The sequence below is a fragment of the Littorina saxatilis genome, linkage group LG1, assembly GCF_037325665.1.
Source record: "Littorina saxatilis isolate snail1 linkage group LG1, US_GU_Lsax_2.0, whole genome shotgun sequence".
Lineage (NCBI taxonomy): Eukaryota > Metazoa > Mollusca > Gastropoda > Littorinimorpha > Littorinidae > Littorina > Littorina saxatilis.
Window position 1 is genome coordinate 94,306,045 of NC_090245.1, and position 24,009 is coordinate 94,330,053.

At 41.9% G+C, this 24,009-nt stretch overlaps 1 protein-coding gene across 2 annotated transcripts in view; it reads right to left on the reverse strand.

Annotated features, from left to right (window-relative positions):
- Positions 1–15,273: 15,273 nt before the first annotated feature.
- Positions 15,274–24,009, reverse strand: part of LOC138946092 (ubiquitin-like modifier-activating enzyme 6) — a 51,950-nt gene continuing 43,214 nt past the window's right edge. For both annotated transcript variants that reach the window (XM_070317605.1, XM_070317610.1), the window contains exons 29-33: positions 23,525–23,604; positions 22,441–22,682; positions 22,119–22,206; positions 20,671–20,765; positions 15,274–16,390 (exon numbers count right to left, since the gene is read on the reverse strand). In XM_070317605.1, coding sequence (XP_070173706.1) covers positions 16,270–16,390; positions 20,671–20,765; positions 22,119–22,206; positions 22,441–22,682; positions 23,525–23,604 — 626 coding nt within the window. In that variant the 3' untranslated portion in view covers positions 15,274–16,269. The remainder of the gene's footprint in view (positions 16,391–20,670; positions 20,766–22,118; positions 22,207–22,440; positions 22,683–23,524; positions 23,605–24,009) is intronic.

Here is a 24,009-nt window from a genome sequence, read left to right on the forward strand (position 1 = left end):
TAGGTGGTGGGTTCAAGTGCTAGTCTTTCGGATGAGACAAAAAACCGAGTACACTATATTGGGGTGTGCACGTTAAAGATCACACGATTGACAAAAGGGTCTTTCCTGGCAAAATTGTATATGCATATAGATAAAAATGTCCACCAAAATATCCGTGTGACTTGGAATAATAGGCCGTGAAAAGTAGGATATGCGCCGAAATGGCTGCGATCTGCTGGTCGATGTGAATGCGTGATGTATTGTGTAAAAAATTCCATCTCACACGGCATAAATAGATCCTTGCGCCTTGAGTCCGAGTCTGGAGATACGCGCGCGATATAAGACTTCATATAACATGTAAGTTGCTTTGTGGCTACCTTTCCAGTCTACCGCTAGTCTCCAAAAACCTCGGTTCGAGGACTTTTTTGCAACAATTATATCAACAAATGATATTAGACGTTTTCTATTAGTGTAACAACCATGCCTGAATGACTCTTGCATTCTTTTTAATATCTGATACTGTTTGAGTAAACATGCATTATATAATAATAATAATAACGGGCATTTATAAAGCGCCTTATCAGAAGTTCAAAGCGCGTGACAACAATACATGTATACAAAAATCATACAATCACTGTCAGATTCAAACAACACATCATGCACATCTCACATCCCCAGACTCTATACTAAGGAACTATCCGTAGTGTTGTTGGAACAAGTGAGTTTTCAAATTGGACTTAAAAGATGAAATGGATGGAGAGTGACGCAATTGAAAGGGGAGTGAATTCCATAACTGAGGTCCATAGTACGAAAACGTGCGGAAGCCATGAGCCTTGCGTTTAAAGCGACCTTGATGGAGAAGTCGAGCATCATCAGAAGAACGAATGTACAGGGCCGTCAGTTACTATTGAAGATTTAACCTGTGATATGTGCCTACCCCGGTTTTCGTTGTTTGCCGTGTAGTTTGGACATTCGTAAAAACAAAATCATGACTTATGTGTTAGTAAGCCTATGTTTACATATTCAGACGTTGTTGAATACTTATGTTAGGCCAAAAAAAATAGGTGTGGTTACGGTAACATAGCCAAAAAAAATAGGGTAGGAAGGTAGGCAATCACTTTTTTTTTCAACTTTTTTTTCTAATGTGTACAAATTAAACCTACTTGACAGGGAAATAAGTGTGCGACTCGAGCGCTGTCGCTTTCATTGCGTTTTCTGCACTCGTTTTTATATTTAGTCAAGTTTTGACTAAATATTTTAACATCGAGGGGGAATCGAAACGAGGGTCGTGGTGTATGTGCGTGTGTGCGTGTGTGCGTGTGTGCGTGTGTGTGTGTGTGTGTGTAGAGCGATTCAGACTAAACTACTGGACCGATCTTTATGAAATTTGACATGAGAGTTCCTGGGTATGAAATCCCCGAACGTTTTTTTCATTTTTTTGATAAATGTCTTTGATGACGTCATATCCGGCTTTTCGTGAAAGTTGAGGCGGCACTGTCACGCCCTCATTTTTCAACCAAATTGGTTGAAATTTTGGTCAAGTACTCTTCGACAAAGCCCGGGGTTCGGTATTGCATTTCAGCGTGGTGGCTTAAAAATTAATTAATGACTTTGGTCATTAAAAATCTGAAAATTGTAAAAAAAAAATAAAAATTTATAAAACGATCCAAATTTACGTTTATCTTATTCTCCATCATTTGCTGATTCCAAAAACATATAAATATGTTATATTTGGATTAAAAACAAGCTCTGAAAACTAAATATATAAAAATTATTATCAAAATTAAATTGTCCAAATCAATTTAAAAACACTTTCATCTTATTCCTTGTCGGTTCCTGATTCCAAAAACATATAGATATGATATGTTTGGATTAAAAACACGCTCAGAAAGTTAAAACAAAGAGAGGTACAGAAAAGCGTGCTATCCTTCTTAGCGCAACTACTACCCCGCTCTTCTTGTCAATGTCACTGCCTTTGCCATGAGCGGTGGACTGACGATGCTACGAGTATACGGTCTTGCTGAAAAATGGCATTGCGTTCAGTTTCATTCTGTGAGTTCGACAGCTGCTTGACTAAATATTGTATTTTCGCCTTACGCGACTTGTGTTTTCTTTCCTTTTTTTGACAAATGTAATAAAAAGTTATAGGGTCGGCCCCTAAAAATAGGGTAGGTCGGGTTACCGTAACAACACCTATTTTTTTTTTTTTTTTTTTAGGCCTTATACAAAATAAATATGTTTACCTCTCGGCAACCTTGACGAATTTCACATCAGCAGAAACGTGATACAAAGGGTGACGCTCCTTTTGCACAGTTATTCTGACACTATATGATGCCTCCCTTCCCGTGTTAAACGTCAGTTATTCTGACACTATAGGATGCCTCCCTTCCCGTGTTAAACGTCAGTTATTCTGACACTATAGGATGCCTCCCTTCCCGTGTTAAACGTCAGTTATTCTGACACTATAGGATGCCTCCCTTCCCGTGTTAAACGTCAGTTATTCTGACACTATAGGATGCCTCCCTTCCCGTGTTAAACGTCGTAACGATCACCATACGTAGACTGTTCCATAATTATTTAGAATCTCACAAACGAAATCGCATACGAACAATCCAATTAGGCCATCATCTCAAAACAAGCTCGTTCAGGCCTGGGACCACTTGACATCGGCTATACGTACCTTCTATGACCCTCGTGAAGGCTCGGCCAGAGTCTTCAGAGCTCTCAAACCGTGTTTCCGCGGCTGTTTCTTGACATTAACGAACAGGTTGAACTACCAGAGGGAATATTCAGGAGATTCGGGTGGTCGCGACAAATTCTTTGGTTCCTTTGAAACCGAGAACTCTTGTCGAAAGGGCAGTATGCACAGGTGCGTTGTCATGTTGTAGAATGAGCCCTGTGTTTCGACGGTGTGTTTGCCAAGCCTCGAATAATTTAGGCAGTCAGTGGTGGACACAGTAGTCAAACGTGACTGTATGCCTGTCCTCAAGAGGCACACTGTTTCTCAACACCCTGATCTTGCGACGAAAGATACCATCATTTGTTTTTCAGTGCATCTTGTCATTTAAACTTGGTATGAGGTAGGTCGCCAGGGCTGGGGTGCACGAACAGAAAGTGGGTGCCACCCAAACGGGAGAGATCAAATCGCGCGGGGTCTGATTCGGTAAAATCCCAACAAATCTCAATTTCAACCAATCCGACCGACCGGTTGGAAACTTTCTCGTGCACCTCGGCCCTGAAAACACACAGACAGACGACTGTTGTTTGGTTTCAGGATGGAACTGATAAAACCAGGTTTCACCACCACCACTGAGACGACTGTTGTTTGGTTTCAGGGTGGAACTGATAAAACCAGGTTTCACCACCACCACTGATATACGATACTCGTAGATCCGTTCAGGTTTTGGTTTCAACAGTGTTTTAATCAGTAATCGATTGATACTATTCATTAAAAAAAAAACATTCAATATCAACAAGCTGTTTTAGTGTTAATTATAGTGGTGACCGCAAGGTACATATTATTTATCCGGGACGTACCCCCGGCCAAGATTTTTTAACTTTTTGGAAGAGATTGAGATTTATTACAAGATTTTAAATACCGACTGTAAGGCCCCGTTCACACAGCTCCAGGTCCTTACCACGACCCTGCCCATCACGCCGATCTAAAAAAAAGTTATCAAATCGGGGCATATCGCCGTCAAACTCCAGCACATGGCACTAATACCCCAGTCACATAATAACTGTTTCAGATCGGAGTAAATTATTTTTTTTTAATTTTTTTTTTTTAACTGTGATATACGCCTTAAATGTTAATAGTGTACATGATCTCCGGAAAATGTGAATGGTTTGTGAGTTATATTTGCGCAGCAATTGAAAATGTCACATCTGGGTATTTTTTTTCAACTCCCACGTGCACAAAAAGCCAAATACAATCACCATATGAGTTGGTGTGATTCTGAATTACTCGTGATAATTGCTACTCAAGTGTGCTTGTTTGAAGCCTCCTAACATCTTAACATTTCATGATCGATTTTAGTGTGTCTCAAGAAGCAAAAGTTGCAAAAGGCGAATGTTTTGTGAAAGATTCCGTTCCTTATGAGTTTGACTCAGAATCGTTTTTACACGGCACCTTCTCTGTTCTCCTTTTTTTCCTAAAGCGTTCCCACACAATCTTTTTTGTGTTCTGTTTATGTCTAGTGTACACATACACATTTCTTCGTTTTAATGTCATGTCAACCTATTCAGATTTCAGACTGCAACTGCTAGTGATAAGCACGTTCTCGTATAAATCGAAATAGACAATGAGAACTCTCACGCACGTAGGCACACACGCTTACCAACCCCCCCCCCCCCACCCCCCCCCACCCCCCCACCCCACACACACACACTTACACACATACACACACATGCGCGCGCGCGCTCCCTGCTACGTGTCTGCTATGTCAGAGGTTGTTTTTTTGTCGAGAGAGCGCTTCTCGCGATCACTTTTTATTGACAGCTGTCATCATAAACTGGCTTTTTCATAAAAATCGAGCCTAGGTCAGATGCATGCATTGCGCTTGACAAAATTGAGTTCATTCCATAACACCGCTCTTGGTGATGAAGATCCTATTTTTTCATCGAGTAGGAAATAAATAATGATGACAAAACATGTTTAAGTAGGAAATGAATAATGATGACCAAACCTGGAAGTAGAGAAATTGTATGAGACTGAAAATTGAAAGTTTTGATATCGTTTACAATTTACAAATGTTGCATTTATGTACATCGCCAACGTATAGGTTTCTTCTATACACTTACCGCTTACCAACCCTGCACAGATTGTCTTCGGTTTTAAATTTTACCAAAGGTCTTTGTGGCCACGTATATGTGTGCCATCGATACAGCTTGTAGGAAAAACAAAAGAAAAAAAGTAGTTTGTCTCTTTCGTAAAATTCACTGCCTGCAGGCGACCTTTCAGGTTTGCAGAATTTGCGATGAGTGTCAATCGGTGAAAAGAAAAAAATACGACGTACATTGTTTGCGACTGTCGTAAAGGAAGCCGGAAAATAAGAATCTAAATACGCAGTCTTTTCATATGGTTGGTTGACCTGCTTCAAGATTCCTGTTTAGTGTTAACTACACGTGATTTGTGTGTTCGATGGTGGTTGGTTTCAATTTATTACTGCTAGAATGCAAAGTACGTGTGATACTACAGTACAGTGCAACCTGCCTTTTCAACCACCTCTGAATAACGACCACCTGCCCATTACGACCACCCCGCAGAGGATCCCCGACAAGATCATTTTTCTATATGGTTCACCATTCCATAGCGACCACCTTTCTATAACTACCATTTTTGGGTGGTTCCTTGGATGGGTATTAATAGACAGCTTCGACTCTATCCCAAGTTTGGTATTCATGAGCAGAAACAAGGTCATCAATCAATCAATCAATCAATCAATGACGCTTATATCGCGCATATTCCGTGGGTACAGTTCTAGGCGCTCTGCAGTGATGCCGTGTGAGATGAAATTTTATACGGCCAGTAGATTGCAGCCATTTCGGCGCATATTTACCTTTCGCGGCCTATTATTCCAAGTCACACGGGTATAGGTAGACAATTATTAACTGTGCCTAAGCAATTTTGCCAGGAAAGACCCTTTTGTCAATCGTGGGATCTTTAACGTGCACACCCAATGTAGTGTACACGGGGGGAGGGTTCGGACACCGAAGAGAGTCTGCACACAAAGTTGACTCTGAAATAAATTTCCGCCGAACCTGGGATCGAACTCACGCTGACAGCGGCCAACTGAATACAAATCCAGCGCGCTACCAACTGAGCTATATCCCCGCCATGAGTGAAATAGCACGTGACTATCGTCTCGTGACCTACTTACAGCTGTCAGAGACTCTAACATGAACTTCCTGGTAGATTTACTGATGTCGATCGAAACCCCAGACAGATCCAATTAATCCATTCTGTTTCGTTTCAAGTTGTTCGGTTCTTCCCAACAGTACGGTCACCACATTTACAGAGTAAGGAGAACGGTATCACGTGCATATATCACACACTCAGTAATTAGCGCGCATGCACACACACACACACACACACAAAACGTATGCGTTTAGCGGTGTGCACAGTTATAGGTGATCTTTAATGTCAAGTTAACAACTTGAATGTTAGATTAGCACCAACATAAGAAATAAAGGACAGTACTTAGCTATTTTTGTGCTCACAGAGGATGAAAAAGAAAGTAAGAAAATAAAAATTACGAGTTCGATTGATGGTTTGATACTTACAGACGTTTTAATATCATCAGCGTTATAGGAAGATAGATTGTATTAAACCATAAAAATAAGATCGGCAAAACACAACCACACCCAATATGCATTGAATGGTCAAATCACGGGATTTTTTCCAAACCGAGTCTGGCGCGATTGTCATCTGGTCATGTTAACGGTTCTCAATCAGGAGATTTAATTATCCAAAGCGTTTCTGACACGAATGTCACATAATCGCCATTTTCTCAATCACGTGATTCTTTCAAAAGCGTGTCGGACGTGGAATAATGTTACGTGATCATATATGTAGCATGTGATTTGCCCAAAGCGCGTCAGTTTTGGTGTGAATGCTACATGATCAAAACAAATAACGCATTCACGTGATTCGTCCACAGGCGTGTGTGGCGCTAATGTCACGTGGACACCATCATTTCCTCGAATCACGTGATTTGTCGAAAGCGTGTTTTGAAGTGGGGGTCGAGGGAACGTCTGGTCTGATCACTGTGAGAGCACGGACCTACAGGTCCGTGGTGAGAGTTACTGATACGAGTCGGGTCTCTCAGGTCCCATCAGGCGGTCTCCAGACCGAAAAGATCAGCGGTCGACAAGATGGCTTTCCGGGACGATATTGGATCTCCGACAAGAGGCAGTATGGTGAGCCTTCCTCTGTCCCTGGAACCTCCCCTTTCCCGATTATCCATTTTAAAAGTACAGTCCAACTTGTCCATAAAGACTACCCAAAGGTAGTGTACACTACATTGGGGTGTGCACGTTAAAGATCCCACGATTGACAAAAGGGTCTTTCCTGGCAAAATTCTATAGGCATAGATAAAAATGTCCACCAAAATACCCGTGTGACTTGGAATAATAGGCCGTGAAAAGTAGGATATGCGCCGAAATGGCTGCGATCTGCTGGCCGATGTGAATGCGTGATGTATTGTGTAAAAAAATTCCATCTCACACGGCCTAAATATGCGCCTTGAATATGTGCGCGATATAAATTGCATAAAATAAAAATTATAAAAAAAATAAATCCCTGCGCTTAGAACTGTACCCACGGAATACGCGCGATATAAGCCTCATATTGATTGATTGATTGATTGAAAGGTCTGACCAAAAAGCCGTTATAGACAGGTGGTCACTACAGGAAAATAAAAGAAGAATATAAAAAACTTGAAAAACGAAAAACAACACGTTTCGTCGGGGATTCTTCAAGACCTTCCTTAACTTGAGCCCGAAGTGTTGGCGCTAATGTCACGTGGACACCATCATTTCCTCGAATCACGTGATTTGTCGAAAGCGTGTTTTGAAGTGGGGGTCGAGGGAACCAACACTACGCGAAATTCCTTGTGCTTTAAATGTTTTTTAATGTCACTTGGCTCAATAAATACTGTATTCTGTATTCTGTATTCTGTAAGTTGAATTCGCGAATCCTTTTAACCGAAAATGAAGTGACACAGCTTCGTGCAGCGAGCTTTGTGAAGAGGATTTCGCGAAGTCAACTTTGCCCAGTTAATATCAGGTTTTAGGTTGAGCGCCTGGTTTGTTTGTTTGTTTGTTTGTTTGCTTAACGCCCAGCCGACCACGAAGAGCCATATCAGGGCGGTGCTGCTTTGACATATAACGTGCGCCACACACAAGACAGAAGTCGCAGCACAGGCTTCATGTCTCACCCAGTCACATTATTCTGACACCGGACCAACCAGTCCTAGCATGCACTAACCCCATAATGCCAGACGCCAGGCGGAGCAGCCACTAGATTGCCAATTTTAAAGTCTTAGGTATGACCCGGCCGGGGTTCGAACCCACGACCTCCCGATCACGGGGCGGACGCCTTACCACTAGGCCAACCGTGCCGGTTTGAGCGCCTGGGCAGGTTCGACTTATCATCCTTCACGTGTAAAGTGACCATGCACGTACACCACAAAAAGCCTGTCCAGGGTTCTACGTGTGATATAAGAGCATCTTTCTACTTGGACACTCACCAACAACCATCAGTGTGACTCATTTCTGTGCAGAATGGCAATTTATTGCTGAATTAGTTTCTAATTGACACCGGTGTCAATCTGCACAATTGATTCGGCAACAAATGTCTATACTTTGCGCGGGAATCAGCCAGGCTGTAGATGTTCTGGGTGTGATGGGGACGCAGGACAGTAACAACAATTGGTTGTTCGGGCAAAGGGTTGTGAAATCAAACAAAAAGGACTTTTTTTTTTTTAGCCCACATTCTTGGACTTAAAATGCACACATTTGTAACCAGTGGGGTGGGTAACTGATACAATCCTTGCATGGATCAATACTGTTCTCGAGCATCTTCTTCTTCTTCTTCTTCGTTCATGGACTGAAACTCCCTCGTTCACTCGTGTTTTTGGACGATTGGGTTTTTACGTGAATGACCGTTTTTACCCCGCCATTCAGGCAGCCATCCGCCGCTTTCGGGTGAGTTCTCGAGGTTCAACCGGAGACACCACTAAAGTGTTATTGTTTTTTGTTTTTGTTTTATAAATAATCAAAGTAATTCCACGAACGAGGAAGGAAAGAAGGAAAACGACACAAACGAGATGATAAGGCAAGGCTAGCGAGACAGAAGCTTGCTGTGTGGAGCTGAAATAGAATCAAAGCCGATTGGGAAAGTTAATGAGAGCTTTACGGCACCCAAGGGACTTGACGGCATCAAACGTGTTTACATATGCTTTTTTTTTTTAAAGTTCAAACAGTGTTGTGGCAGTCTCATGAATTACAGGCGTTTTTGTTTTTGTTTGTGTGTGTGTGTGTGTGTGTGCAGATTTCCAAGATAGTCAAAGTCTCTATTGTCGGACTAGGAGAATTCGATGATTAACGAATCGTTTTTATTCTAAACTTGGCCAAAACATTATTGCAACAGATTTCAAACCCAAATTAAAGCATTAATCCCCGTGTCATTTCATTAACTTTATATGCCAGATTAAATATTTCTTGTATATTTCTTCTTCACGAAGTATCTCTAGTATGTTGGTAAAATATTCTAAAAGTTTCAAAGCAATCCACCAAGTCATTGCTAAAGTGCAGCCTTTTTTGTCATAATACCCCTAACAAAAAGTCCCGATTTTGAACGCTCTTGCGATCGACACCTGCATCAGTAGGAATAGCATAACACACGAAATACGCAAGGTAGCAAAACAAAACAATCTGTTCCGGGAAGATAATTAGTTTGACTTTCTTCTCAAATGTCAAAGTGGCAAAGTTTTGGCAATTGTGATTTTTTGTCGAATTTTCATTTGGCTCTTCCGTTTTTGTCTGGTCGATTTTCAGGGTTCCCTTACTTGAGCGGCGGTCACGTGATACCTGTAAAAGAAATATTTAATCCAAAAGGTGATCCTGAAGGTTAAGTGAACGGCCTTAACTGGCATATAAAGTTTTAATGAAATGACACGGAAATTAATGCTTTAATTTAGGTTTGAAATCTGTTGCAATAATTGTTTGGCCAAGTTTATGTTGTTTTGATTAGTAAAAGCTGTCCAACTTGTCCAAGTTACATTCTGTAAATCGTGTAATTTGGTTGCAGTGTTTGTTGTTTATAGCGGTGTTTTTTTAAATTCTGACACAGATATGTTTTACTGTGGATACTTACCTTTGTGTCACACAAATTATGTATTTTACGGGTAAGATTTTGACTTTTTCTTTCAAATGAAAATGATGTATATGCTTGTGCAATATACTTTTTAGCTGATGAGTTGTATTCTAAACATAGAGCTCTCATTCTTGAGTAAAATGCACCACGCTGTTCGAGCGGATTTCCGTTATTGCTGTTCAATCGCGGTGCAGTGAGTGTATGTAGGTTTAGATATTGGCAGGCATGTTGTATTTTTTGTTATGTTAAACCTCGTTGTTGATGTTTCTCCCTCGTTTTTGTGTGGATAATTTTATGTTTGTGGGGAAGCTGCATCAGCGTAGACGATAGGGATTATTGCTTGGAGTATTTTGTGATGGTAACATTAGTGTTGATGACAAAGTCAGTTAATTGTTGGTTTTGATTGTTTATCTCAATAGCAGATTTGTATTTATTTTATTTTCAGTTAAGACTGCAGTTTTTCTTTTAGCTCATTAAAGAAAGACGGTCAATTTCTGCAGCATGTAAGCAAAAACAAATGAGTGTTCAGATATATTTTAAACCAATGCGCAAAAGATGTTTCTAACTTGGGCTGAACTTTCATGTTTGACTGACTCGCATCATGGCAAAGAATGTACAGCCTGCACTGAGAGACTTCTGCTATGGCAGGGAAATTTCACAAGACTCTATAAGGTTAATGTTCAACAAACCACAACCAATGCTTTGACAGTGTTTAACGGCAAAACTGCAGTTAACAAAGCGTTCGTGACGTCATTACAACACAAATAGACACATTGTCTTTGTTGTAAAGTTATTCAGTAACCGGCGTCAGGAATGTTCTACTTCTGCTGTCGTGTTTTATATATATATAATTTTTTTTTTTTTTTTTCATGTTTCAGAGTCATTTGTCACCATTGTGTCACGACCCACTCGATCGTGAAATATCAACAAGCTCATAACATTTTATCACTGGATGGTAAAAGGTAGACGGCATATTGTGCATTTCGACATTTCACTTTGTTATAAAATGTGTAAATGATACTTGTTCTGTTCGAGTGACACAATTCGCCAAGATCGATTTTATCATAATGTTGTGTGTTTTGTCTGTGTCAGTGTGTGTGTGTGTGTGCGCGCGCGCGTGTGTGTGTGTGTCAGTGCAGGGGCGGATTAGGGGGGGTGGGGTGGTTACAGGGGTTCCGGAACCCCCCCTCCCCCCCCGGCTGTCAAAAAAAAAAAATTAATACTAACTTTAAAAGAAATAATGAGTGGCTGCTGACACCAGTTGATCATGTTTAAAATCAAGGATAAGCAATAAATTGTTCATAAAATAGCTAAAACTCTTCAGCTTCTGGGGGGCAAAGCCCCAGACCCCCCAACGGGGCCTTGCCCATGTACCCCACAAGGTTGTAACCCCCCCCCCCCCCCCCTCTGGCTTAACTGCTCCGCCCCTGCAGTGTGTGTGTGTGTCTCTCTCTCTCTCTAATAAACTGTTTTGTCCTATGGAGCGATTTGTCAAAAAATAATCGCAAAGACTTTTGTGTTTGTTCAAATGATATGAAAAGAACAGAGAAAAAATGCAAAGCCTCATAAGTCATATATTCTGTTGCTGTCGATCAATATGACAGCGTAGTTTTAGGTTCTTCTCATGCACTATCCAAAGCTGACATGTTGAAAACAGGAAAAAGTAGAGTACAATGAGAAACACATCGTTAACATGAATTTTTCATGGAGTCCAGTTGTTAACAATTACAGCTCTGCAAATGTAAGAACCCAACAGCACGCACAACATTCTGATAATCATCGCTCCACGGCTATCGCCAGTTGTCTTTCTGACCGGACGCGAAAGTCCTACGCGAATCTATCAAAACAAGAATACAGAGTTATCTCCCATATGTTGTTCGCGAGCAGTGTTCGCGAGACGAAAATGATTGCAGATTGGCCGACTTCGACAGTGATCTCCGTTCAGTTCAGTTCTTCACAGTTATGATAAAGACATCGTTCTAAGGTCAAAACAAGTCGAAATTTTGGGACTGCTGCCGGAAGGAGACCGTAATATATGGTTGCATCACTGTGAAAAAAAAAATCGTCAGCTCCGGCGAGCGCCGAAACCAAACGGTTGATTATCACGTGACACTTATGCCATATTTAGAGTTGTTTGCACAGTAAATACAGCCGCGAAAAATAGCTCGCTTGAAACTGTCTTACATATCAATTCCTTTGTAAATTAAAAATTACACACCATGAAAAATCATTATCGACGATCGCGAATCTGCTTACATTCATAACACATTACGAAAAGATCTAAATATGTTAAAAAAATCGATTTCCTCGCCAGACAAGGAAAACCAAGTCAAGTTTTGACAGGGTTAACCCCTCCCCCCCCCCCCCCCCACCTGGCTTAAACATGTACCTCCCAAACGCTTTTTTTTTTTGGTAGGGGGAGGGGGGGGGGGGGGGGGGTTTGCATCTGGAACATCATGAAATCCGAGGAGAAATCGCACCTCGAGCTAAGTATAGAAATCTTTCGAAAGACATTTTTCTTCAACGATTTTTGTGATGAAAAGTACCGGTAAGAGTCCTTACAATCTCAATTCTTCTTCATTGCCTAAACAGCTTGCTGTCGAATTTACCTTTTTCGTTCAAGGAGAGGCTTCCTATCCCTCCAGAAACATCAAAAAACGTTCAGCTTCGCCCCCTGGAACCCCCCCCCCCCCCCCCCCCCCTAGTACTTACCTAGTCCGGCCCTGTAACCTACGTAACGAACTCCCACTGCCACTGCTGCGCTCACAGAAAACGAAGGATCGGAGGACCAGTAACTGGGGCGAACAGTGATGATATTGTGAATATAGCTTCACACACAATTTCAGCTTTCTTGATAATCATAAGACAAATCTGCTGCAATTCCCCATCTCTGTAAAAAGTGAGGAAAGAGATGTTTCGGTGTCCTGTACACCGCCTTCTTGGTGTGTGCGTGTTCTCGCGGTAAGTTTGACAAGAACATAACTGGGCGTTTAATCATACAGATACTTCAAATATCTTAGCTTTATTTATCACACAGCCTTGACTATTGATAGCATACCTGTCAAGTCCTACGCATTCTGCGTAATTCTTACGGTTTTTCAGTGTTTTTTGGGTCCTACGTCGTATACCTCAAACCATACGCATTTTCAGCATTTAAAAAAAATACAACAAAGAACACAAGTGACAAGTGACAAGTGAGAAAAAAATGAACGAACAAGAGTGCAGTGTAAATGTATTACATGTAGTGGTAAATAAAGAGCAGTTTGTGTAGAAAGGAATTTATCATATGTGCGAAAAACAATCTGATTGGTTTAGTGTGTATGCGTGAGAAGTTGAATTTGTGCGTTTAACCACATCCTGATCCACGCATTAACTATGGTTTTTGATCCCCAACTATGGTTTCTTATGCCATTTACTATGGTCAGAGGCCAAAAGTACTTGACAGGTATGTGATAGTGACAGAGAAGGCGCGCGTGCACACATACACGTACACTCCTGTAACACACATATACATACACACCCACCTCCTCCGTCCCTGAATTCTCCGTCCCTGAATTCTCTCTCTCTCTCTCTCTCTCTCTCTCTCTCTCTCTCTCTCTCTCTCTCTCTCTCTCGCTCCGCTTGCTGTCTCTCTGTGTCTGTCTGAGTACTTTCAGAATTATCACAACACAATGATTTAAAAAAAATACGGACATTGTACATGTATCAACACATTTCTCTTTTTTTCATTTCCTTTATTTTTTGTATGGTTTTTGCTACACACAGCTTACAGCATTCAAAAACAATCAAATCAATGAAGCCAACACTATGATCCGTATATAATACATTTAACCTTCACAGTGCTTTCTGAGTCATGTATGACCCAGAGCCTAACAAATTGTGCTGTATCCCATAAGATATTTTTTATAATTTTTCTTCAAACTTTATATCATCTCCACAGATCACTGATGGGATCTCCCTCCTGGGCACTTCTTGAACTATTATCTTGGTAAACAACCAAATAAACAATGATATAATTTAAACTACATAGTGAAGATGTTTCTTTCTTTCTTTATTTGGTGTTTAACGTCATTTTCATTCACAAAGGTTATATCGCGACGGGGAAAGGGGGAAGATGGGATAGAGCCACTTGTTAATTGTTTCTTGTTCACAAAAGCACTAATCAAAAAATTGCTCCAGGGGCTTGCAACGCAGTACAATATATGACCTTACTGGGAGAATGCAAGTTTCCAGTACAAAGGACTTAACATTAGGAATTTCACTAAGTTTATCCATCATCCGACAGTGTGGGTTGTGTACAACCCATGCTCTACAAAGAGGCAATAAAAAATGTATTCCTTTTCACATGGCACAGGTTGTGAATGACCCATACTTAGTCTTTTTAAGTTGAATCTTTCTGTAAAAAGTATGGGTTTTGTGTGAACGACACATTATCCGAACTGTGCAGTCCAAATCAGGCTCCAGTGAAGGCTAAAGTTTCATTCTAAATGTATTTACCCATAACCACATGACCACACAGACATGAAACAAAAATCTGAAGTTGTATGAAGTAAATGTTCGTCCTCATTATGCCAAAAATATGGGAATAGGAATAAAAATACATGAATAACCTATCACATAAGCTGCATGCTGCAACATAACATATAAAATGGATGACAAGTCCATGTGACCCCATGTCAGAATCTGACCCTTTTAATTTCATGACTACTGTGAGGGAAGAGGGCACACACACACACCAAGGATGGCCTAATCCTTCGCCAGGGGCAAGTAAATAACCGTTTGATAACTCGCCCGGCTGGCCAGTTAAAATTCTGGTCAAATGCAACACTTGTGGTTGTAACATCGAGTTTCAAAGCCATAAACAATGCAGATGTAGCAACTGCAATATATGTACCGGACCAGCGAAATTTCTGGCTGGCTAGTGACTTTGAAGTTACTCACCCGGCTGGCGAGTTAAAATTTTGAGATTTGACCATCCCTGCACACACACACACACACACACACACACACACACACACACACACACACACACACACACACACACACACTGACACACACACACACACTGACACACACACACACACTGACATACACACACACTGACACACACACATACTGACACTGACACACACACACACTGACACACACACACACACACACACACACCATGAATAAAATTTAAAAAATTCAGACACCATGAGACAAATGTTCATTAAACTAAATACTCTGCAGCAAGGGAATTAGGTTGTTCAACAGTATGATCACACAAATCAAAACACCTTACAAGACAGATGAAACCACAGTGTTAGCTATGGGCCGTTTGACCAGCTCAATCAAATTCAAATGGGATATACTTTAAGGCGCAAAAATATCAAGGAGGCTGAGTGGGGTCCAGGGGCATGCCACCCACCCCCCCCCCCCCCCTCCCCCTCCATCCCCCTTGTTTTGTTTGTTTATTTGTTCAATGAAGCTAAATAATAATAACGAGGATACTTCTATGGCGCAAATCATAAAATAGTTCTAAGCGCCTCACAAAAATAAACATAAATAAATTATTTTGCACACAATGGTGCAATCTGATGACATCTGAGCTTAGAACTTCCAATTGTACCATGTCAGCGAATGAAGTGTATGTGTGTGTGTGTTCTGTGTGTGCTATGTCTGAGACAAGGGTAGCACAGTGGTAAACGATCTTGATGCAACCTTGTATTTTGTCATTTTCTGATTTTATACACCACCAACAGCACATGATGACTATCAAACTGAACCCTGAAGACAGCTCTCTTATCCACAATTCCTTGATCCAAGAAATGGTACAGTCTTCCAAAAACTTTGAACATTTCAGTTAGAATGCCCCCAAAATAAGCACTATGTGTAAATTTACTTCACATATTCACTTTAACATAGAAATCTCACCATCTCACAAAAGGCTTTCCAAGGGAAGTCGCAAATTTGAGAATGCGTTGCAGAAATTGCACAAATAGAAATGTCCAAAGAGAAAGGCAAAACACAAACAAAAGCACACCAAAAAATATGAAAACAATCCTCATGATGCACAGGAAATAATGGCAATAACCCAATATAGCCCCACATGATGTTCACCGTCCCGCTGCGTGAATCTCAAACAGTTGCTCTTCTTTCTTCTTCTTCTTCGTTCATGGGCTGAAACCCCAAGTTCACTCATGTTTTTGACGAGTGGGTTTTCACGTGTATGACCGTTATTACCCCGCTTTCGGGGGAGCTCTTCTTTCATTATGTGACGTCATAACGGGGTTAATTCATGACTATGCCGAAATAAACATCATCCTTACTCACAATCAACAGCTACAAACTGATCACAGAGTTGCTCAAATGACAAGGACACTATCACACAGGCTATGGCTCAAGGACCACACAAGAAGCATCCTTGATGCTTAATTGCCGAAAAAATATCTGACAGGGGGGCCCTCCACCTCCTCTCCCTTGTCATTCTCAAAGCAGACGACGAGGTCTACGTACTTGATGCCAGGTTCAGGCTTAATCAGCTTCAGCATTCTGTTAACACAAAGTCAAACACCAATTGTAAATCAACAAGCCAGAACAAAGATAAACTTACCAGCAACATTTTTTGTAAAATGTAAATACAAAACAACATTTTTTAAATCGTGAGTGGTTCATGTTCTCCCCTCAGTGAACACACAAAGCTTTTTTTAACAAAATTAACTATGGTCGTTTCACTTACATTCCATACAAAAAAGTTACATAGACATCTCTATCATTAGGCTGGGAAGCGTTTGGATGTGTGCGAAGTAATTGCTATAAAATTCATTTTAGGTGCAGTTGATTCATTTCAGTGTGCCTGCACACATCTAATCGAGTTGGCCGGGAAAAAACCATGCGATGAGTCCGAAATATCGTACATTTTATTTTAGTTTTCGGAGCGACAGTTTTTCACAAGCTACCCAAGGAAACTATTCAATAACATCACACGATAGCTTAATCAGCATGGCGTAAGCAGTTTATTGGTCTCATCTATGTATAGATATATTTGTTTGTTTCTCAGGGGCGCATTTCACTGCTCGCATTATAATGATTATTAGGCGATTGCAGATTCAGTCTTTGTCTATGTGCCTTGTGAAATTATGTCCATTGAGAACAACGTGGATCGTGCATGTGACTGTTAGGTAATAAGTTTTTTTCCATGTTCAGCTTCACCTACTTACGTTGCGTTTATTTATTAATCTGTGCATTTGTTAGTGGATATGTACATGTATTTCTTTCAAGGTTACCTAACATTACCCAGCAAGCAATCATTCAGCTCAGTAGGCCAAACACTGTTATTGCACCATTGAAGTTTGCACTTGGCGTGCAAATGCACCGATCATTCGGTTCACGGTTTCTGATCGATACCCTCAGCCACCTTGGCTTTAGCTGTTCTTACACAGAGGTACGGAAATTTGAACTGAATGCTGCGCAATCATATGGCATTGATCTCCCACCTACTACTGTGTATGCCTGCCTGTGCAGAAATCCCCGACGCAATGCAGTCTGTCACAGACGTTGCATTCCATTCTAGCGAGCAACAAACGCAGCACAAAGAGTTGAGCGTGGCAAGGCAGAAGCGAGATCACACAGACTGATCTTGAGATATCTGCTTGATAGGAACCCTTTCACTGTGGATACAGCCCTCCGATCCATTTCAAGCGGAAAAGAAGCTGAAGCTACTGTGAATGCAGAACAAGCAAAAGGCGTAGGAAACAAGATTCTGAGCAGCATGATCGGAAATAATGTTGTGGATTTTACCTTTAAAAAGAAGGATCAAGCTGTAACCATGGCTCTGAAAGCCAAGTCGTCCAATCTGCACGATGATCTAGTACATGTTCACTCCATGCTGTTGTTCCAGAGACTAGTGACAACTGTGAAGAACACCAACGGATGTCTTGAGGACGCCTTTGCCTTTGAGATGTGCAGTGTCCCAGCATCGCTGTTTGATTCGGGTGGTCTGCCAAGACAAGGTACCAAGGCTGCACTGGCAACTTACATCTGGACTTCAACAAAGCAGGTAAATGGTGTTATTCCTGATGATGTAACATATGTCATCGATGGTGGCTTGCTGTTGCACCTTCTGCCCTGGTGCTGTGGTTCAACATACAACCAGCTTACTCAGAGTTACGCAGACTTTCTCATTCGTCATTTTGGCAAAGGAACTGTTGTTTTTGATGGATACAGCTGCGGACCTACCACCAAAGATGCAGCCCATTTGCGAAGAACAAGCAGAGCCAATACGCCATCACTTTTGAGGGTGACATGGTCCTGTGCGAACCAAAGGAGCGCTTCCTGACGAATCCAAACAACAAACAGCGGTTCATCAACCTCCTTAGTTCCCGTTTTTCACAGCACGGCTTTGACACTGTCCATACAACTGCTGATGCTGATAGGCTCGTCGTAAAGACTTCTCTGGAATTGGCAAGGAAGGGAAACGTGATTCTGGTTGGCGAGGACACCGATCTGCTCATCCTTCTTTTGTACCATCTTACGCCAGATCACTGCCCCGTCTTCTTCACATCAGTGAGATCATCGTCAGCAAAATCAGCTGCAAAAGTGTGGGACATCAGAAAAGTCCAGACTGTTCTTGGATCTCAAGTTTGTGAGAACATCCTGTTTGCGCACGCCTTTGGTGGATGCGATACAATTAGCAGTCCATTCGGGATTGGAAAACCAATGTGTTTAACGAAATTGACCCAGTCAACAGTGTTCGTGCAGCAGGCCCATGTCTTCAGCGCCAGTCCTTGCAGAGACACTTGTGACAGGGGAGGCTACCGCTCCTTTCACAGCAGACTCTGCACCCGAGTTGTTGGCCTTTAAAAGTCAACACCGGTGTATTGTAGAATTCTGTTTGTGATGGGGTCTGGTGGTTTCCGATTGTCTGTATGTTCATGGAAACCTTCGGGTTTGCATAACAGTTTTTATAAGGCTAAGAAATTAGCCTTAACATTTTCAATCCTGTTTGATTGCACTTCGCCTCCCGAGGTGATCGTAGTGTTTCGGCACTCGGTTACATCTGGTGCTTGCGAGCAGGGATGGGACTCGGCATGATATGTTCAGGTAATGGCATAATATGACCACTGAACATTTTCGTGCTGTTCCCATTCTGCGAACTTGGGATGGACAGTGGTCCCCCGGTTCGGAACTTCGGGACGAAGTTCATTCAAACGGGGGCGATTGTGACAGGGGAGGCTTCCGCTCCTTTCACAGCAGACTCTGCACCCGAGTTGTTGGCCTTTAATAAAAGTCAACACCGGTGTATTGTAGAATTCTGTTTGTGATGGGGTCTGGTGGTTTCCGATTGTCTGTATGTTCATGGAAACCTTCGGGTTTGCATAACAGTTTTTATAGGGCTAAGAAATTAGCTCTAACATTTTCAATCCTGTTTGATTGCACTTCGCCTCCCGAGGTGATCGTAGTGTTTCGACACTCGGTTACACACTGATGAGCTGATAGGAGCAGGAGAAAGGGCCTTTGTAGAACTCTATGGGGGGAAGGAAAGAGACACTTTGAACTTCCTCCGCTACATCAAGTACATGCAGAAAGTCTCTACATGTACCTCATCGTTTCAGCCCTGCAAACTCCCACCTACATCAGCAGCAGCTAAATTCCATTCCATGAGAACATACTTCCAGGTGCAAGAATGGATGCACTTGCATCAAGAACAGTTCCTCCTGGATCCGATGGACTGGGGATGGGAGATTGTTCAAGGCGCCATGCTTCCTATTCTCATTGACATTGCTGCTGCTCCTGGTGATCTACTCGATGTCACCCGATGCAATTGCAAGACAGAGTGTCGAACAGCAAGATGTTCATGCCGAAAACACGGCCTCGTGTGTACGTCTGGCTGTGGAGAGTGCAGAGGGGAGAGCTGTGCCAACACTGTGACCGAGGTTGCCTGTGTAGGTACATCAGACGATGAGGACGGGCTTTAGCGTAAGTACGAGGTCATGTTGAATAGAGTGTGCGTGTGCATGTTCACATGTGTAATGCAACAGTAACGGGTAAAGGAGGGAGAATATCAGCACAGTAATTGTCAACTCACATACCTGTCAAACGCGACCCGGGAGACGCGCCCTGTGAAACCACACCGAATGCGCTAGATTTGAGCTTCGGCTACGTTATTTCGCGCTAAATAAATGCAATTCAACCTATTTATCAACTGAATGTGCTTTTCTTACATACTATATGAGTGACATATGGCACATCCCTTAAAATAAGACATGTTATAGACGTGAGAAGTGAGGGACGGAGCATATTCGGAATACCGTTATTGCGCAGTTGTCATCATTCTTTAAAAGCTTCAAAAATATAGTTCGCATGGGAAAACGTTGGCCAACTCGGTTTTACCTGATCAATGGATGCATGTAGAGTACAAAAAAGGTGAAATAAATTTTATAGCAATTTGTTCACACAGGAGGTGAAATCTGATGAAATCTGCCTAGCCTACATGTAGTGAATGGCATTAGCTGCTTGGGTGTTCCCAGTGATTAATCCAGTTAAAAAAATTTAAAAAAAATTCACAAAACTTTCACCAGTACATGTAGCATACAGATTTTTTTTGTTTTGGTGGGGGGGGGGGGGGGGGGGGGGGGGGATCAACCCTGTGTTACTACCACATGCACCTCTCTACAAAGAACCAGTGTAAAATACCAATAAATGAGTTAACTATTTTCAGGTACAAACTAACTGGTCAGGCAGGGTAATGCCCAGTGCACTAGTGCTGTTGTGTTCAAATCTGCTGTTGACAACAGCAAAATAACCTTCAGCAAAGAACAAAATAAGCTTACGTCTGAGGCAAGCGTTTCTTGTGTGGAGGCATGATGGGCAGGTAAATGATCTTCACACCGTTCACTACCGCCGTCGCCTCGAAGCCAAAACTCTCCTGCAACATCACACACAACATTTCAGTCCAGCAATCTCCATTCCATTCAGGGCACCTCAGTTGTAAATTACTCAAGACAACCTTTCATGGTAACATTTGCAGTAGTTGTGGATTTCCCTCCTGAAAGCTATGGCTGCTGCTTCAAGACTATGTCTGTTTAATACAGAAGTACTGTACTCAATTTTCTCTATTTTTTGCTTTTACTTTTTGGTTTACTGTTCTTTCCTAAAATGTTGTCTTGTTACACGAAAATGTGACATTGGAATTGTGCTGTCTTTGTGCTAGTGAGTTAAAAAACAAAAGATACCTGTACTCACCGATACAAGAACAGCACAGTAACGGTGAGTACAGATATCTTTTCTTTTTTTAACTTTGTTCATCTCACCACAGTCACTTTGTTGTTTAGATTTTGTGTTAGTGTTTTTTTAAATTTTTTTAGTTATCTGTTTTATCAATCAATCAATGAGTCTTATATCGCGCATATTCCGTGGGTACAGTTCTAGGCGCTCTGCAGTGATGCCGTGTGAGATGAAATTTTATACGGCCAGTAGATTGCAGCCATTTCGGCGCATATTTACCTTTCACGGCCTATTATTCCAAGTCGCACGGGTATAGGTAGACAATTATTAACTGTGCCTAAGCAATTTTGCCAGGAAAGACCCTTTTGTCAATCGTGGGATCTTTAACGTGCACACCCAATGTAGTGTACACGGGGGGAGGTTCGGACACCGAAGAGAGTCTGCACACAAAGTTGACTCTGTGAAATAAATTTCCGCCGAACCTGGGATCGAACTCACGCTGACAGCGGCCAACTGAATACAAATCCAGCGCGCTACCAACTGAGCTATATCCCCGTTTTATGCAAACTTATGTTTGTGTTTACCCTCCTAACACTGCTCTTGAAGTCAAGCAAACCACAGCTGCTTTCAGAAGTACAGATAACCCCACACAGAAAATTCCACTACCCCCAAAAGTAGTCTCCCTTTGCAAAATAACATTTCAGTCTTATACAGTGCTACTATGCTCAATTATAGTTATCCTATTAGCTGATCCATCTGAGAATGATAACACCTTAAGGCAATATCCCCCCACCCTCTCAATTTTTGTATTTTTAATAGAAATGAAAAACTCGTAACTTTTTTCACAAACCAATTCCACAAGCTCGAAAAATGTTGACACATGCCTGACGTTCCATGAAAAAAGTTTGTAGAGAGGTAAGGTTTCAGCATGTCTTCCTATTTGCAAACCACACTCTAAAATTGTCCCGCCTGTGCTTGTTCGTAAAAGAGCCTTTCAAGAAAAGACTTGGATGAAAGCACCATCCCCACGCCAGAAACAGCTTGAGAAAGTTACCTTGCAAGCATTGAGGAACTGCTGAAGTGTGAACTCTGTGGTGCCACAAATGGTCCACTTGTCCCACACTGATACAGACAGACCCTCCCTGAAACACAAGTCACCAACAGTCAGCCATGGGAATTGGGATGCACAGAAAAGTCTCTGACACTGACACACATGCATAGGCCCACACCAGTACATGTATGCAGTAACAAACACACACTTGGCATACATTTTTGTGCTGGCATATTGATTTATACACAGAAGACCGACATCCTAACTGCTAGGCTTCGCAACCGTCTACAATCAAACATGTTTAAAACAACATAAATCCACTCACTTGAGTACCGTACGAGCGCAGGGCCCAGGCTCTGACAGCAGCAGAAGAGGAAGGGCCAGGTTGAGAAACGCGTTCTTGTACCACTCCAGGGGGCGCTTCTGTAACACCTTGATAAGCTCCATAGTAACCAGGCCTGACACTGACGCCGTTGTCGTGGCGATGGCTGGAACAATGCGCCCCGCGATTCGCTTGATCTTCAGGCGGTCCACGTTCTCTATGCTGTACATCTCCGCTCGCAGGTTCTGCGGGAAACAAAGACGAAAATAAACCGAAGATTGAGCAAGGAAGCACCAATGAATCAGAACTCTGTATTTTAGACAAGCAAAACAAAACAACATTAGCTCAGAGGAAGAAAAAAAAGCCAAAGAACACCAAATTCAACAAGAAACAATAAACAGCATTAAAAAAACTTTTCAAAAACCTAAAACAATGATAAACACAACCCTGAGTCCAGGACACAAGTTTTGGTACACTTGAACCTAGGTGATAACCTTTTCAGTTTTTGAGAGAAAACTTCACAAGTCACATTTAAGGACTTTAAAAATACAACAAGTGAGAAGAAGGCACTGAAATTATACTGTCCACATTAAAGCTAGAAACAGTTAGGAAAAAAAGTTTGCAAAAAAACAAAATAGCAAAATGAATGACAAATGTGTGTGTGTGTGTGTGTGTGTGTGTGTGTGAGAGTGTGTGTGTGTGTGTGTGTGTGTGTGTGTGTGTGTGTGTGTGTGTGTGTGTGTGTGTGTGTGTGTGTGTGTGTGTGTGCACGCTGTGTGTTCGTGTGTGTGTGTGTAATAATAATAATAATGGACACTTATTAATCGCCCCTTCTCACCAGAGCTCACAGCGATGTACAATAGCAACAGCGTGCACACACACACACACACACACACACACACACACACACGCACACGCACACACACACGCACACACACACGCTCACACACACACACAGTTGCACGCTGTTGCTATTGTACATCGCCGTGAGGTCTGATTAGAAGGGGCGATTAATAAGTGTTCCTTATTATCATTATTATCAAAGCAGTCCGAAGCAAGTGTGAAGACAGATATTCAATGCACTTACGGCACAAGCAGCAATGAAGTTGATGTGGTCATTGGAATCGTCATCCTTCTCAAACTCCACTGCAACCATGGGCTTCAGCACTATGGAAAACAAGAAATTACATTTCTGACTAACAATAAAAACACAAGTGAGCTTCACTAGAAAAATAAAAAACATTAAAAAAACTGAGAGTAAAGAAAATGTGAATGTCTGATAACTATCATTCATAGATGACCATCAACATAGCGACTAAAGTGTTCTCTGTGGTCACTGTCACGGTGAGTCAAACTAATCTGACCTCACTTGCCAAAAAGTAGAATTCAAGGGTGGTAAACAATTTCACTGCCGCTTTCCTTTAAAGAATCCTAATGTTAGTGAGAAAACCACAGAATGACAGTCAATACACCAAACGGTTCAGAGACATCCTGCTTGCTGCCGCACGAGGAGAGAAAATGTTTCCCTCTTTATCTACACTGCGCTGGCTGCAAAACCCCTCATGCGGAGGT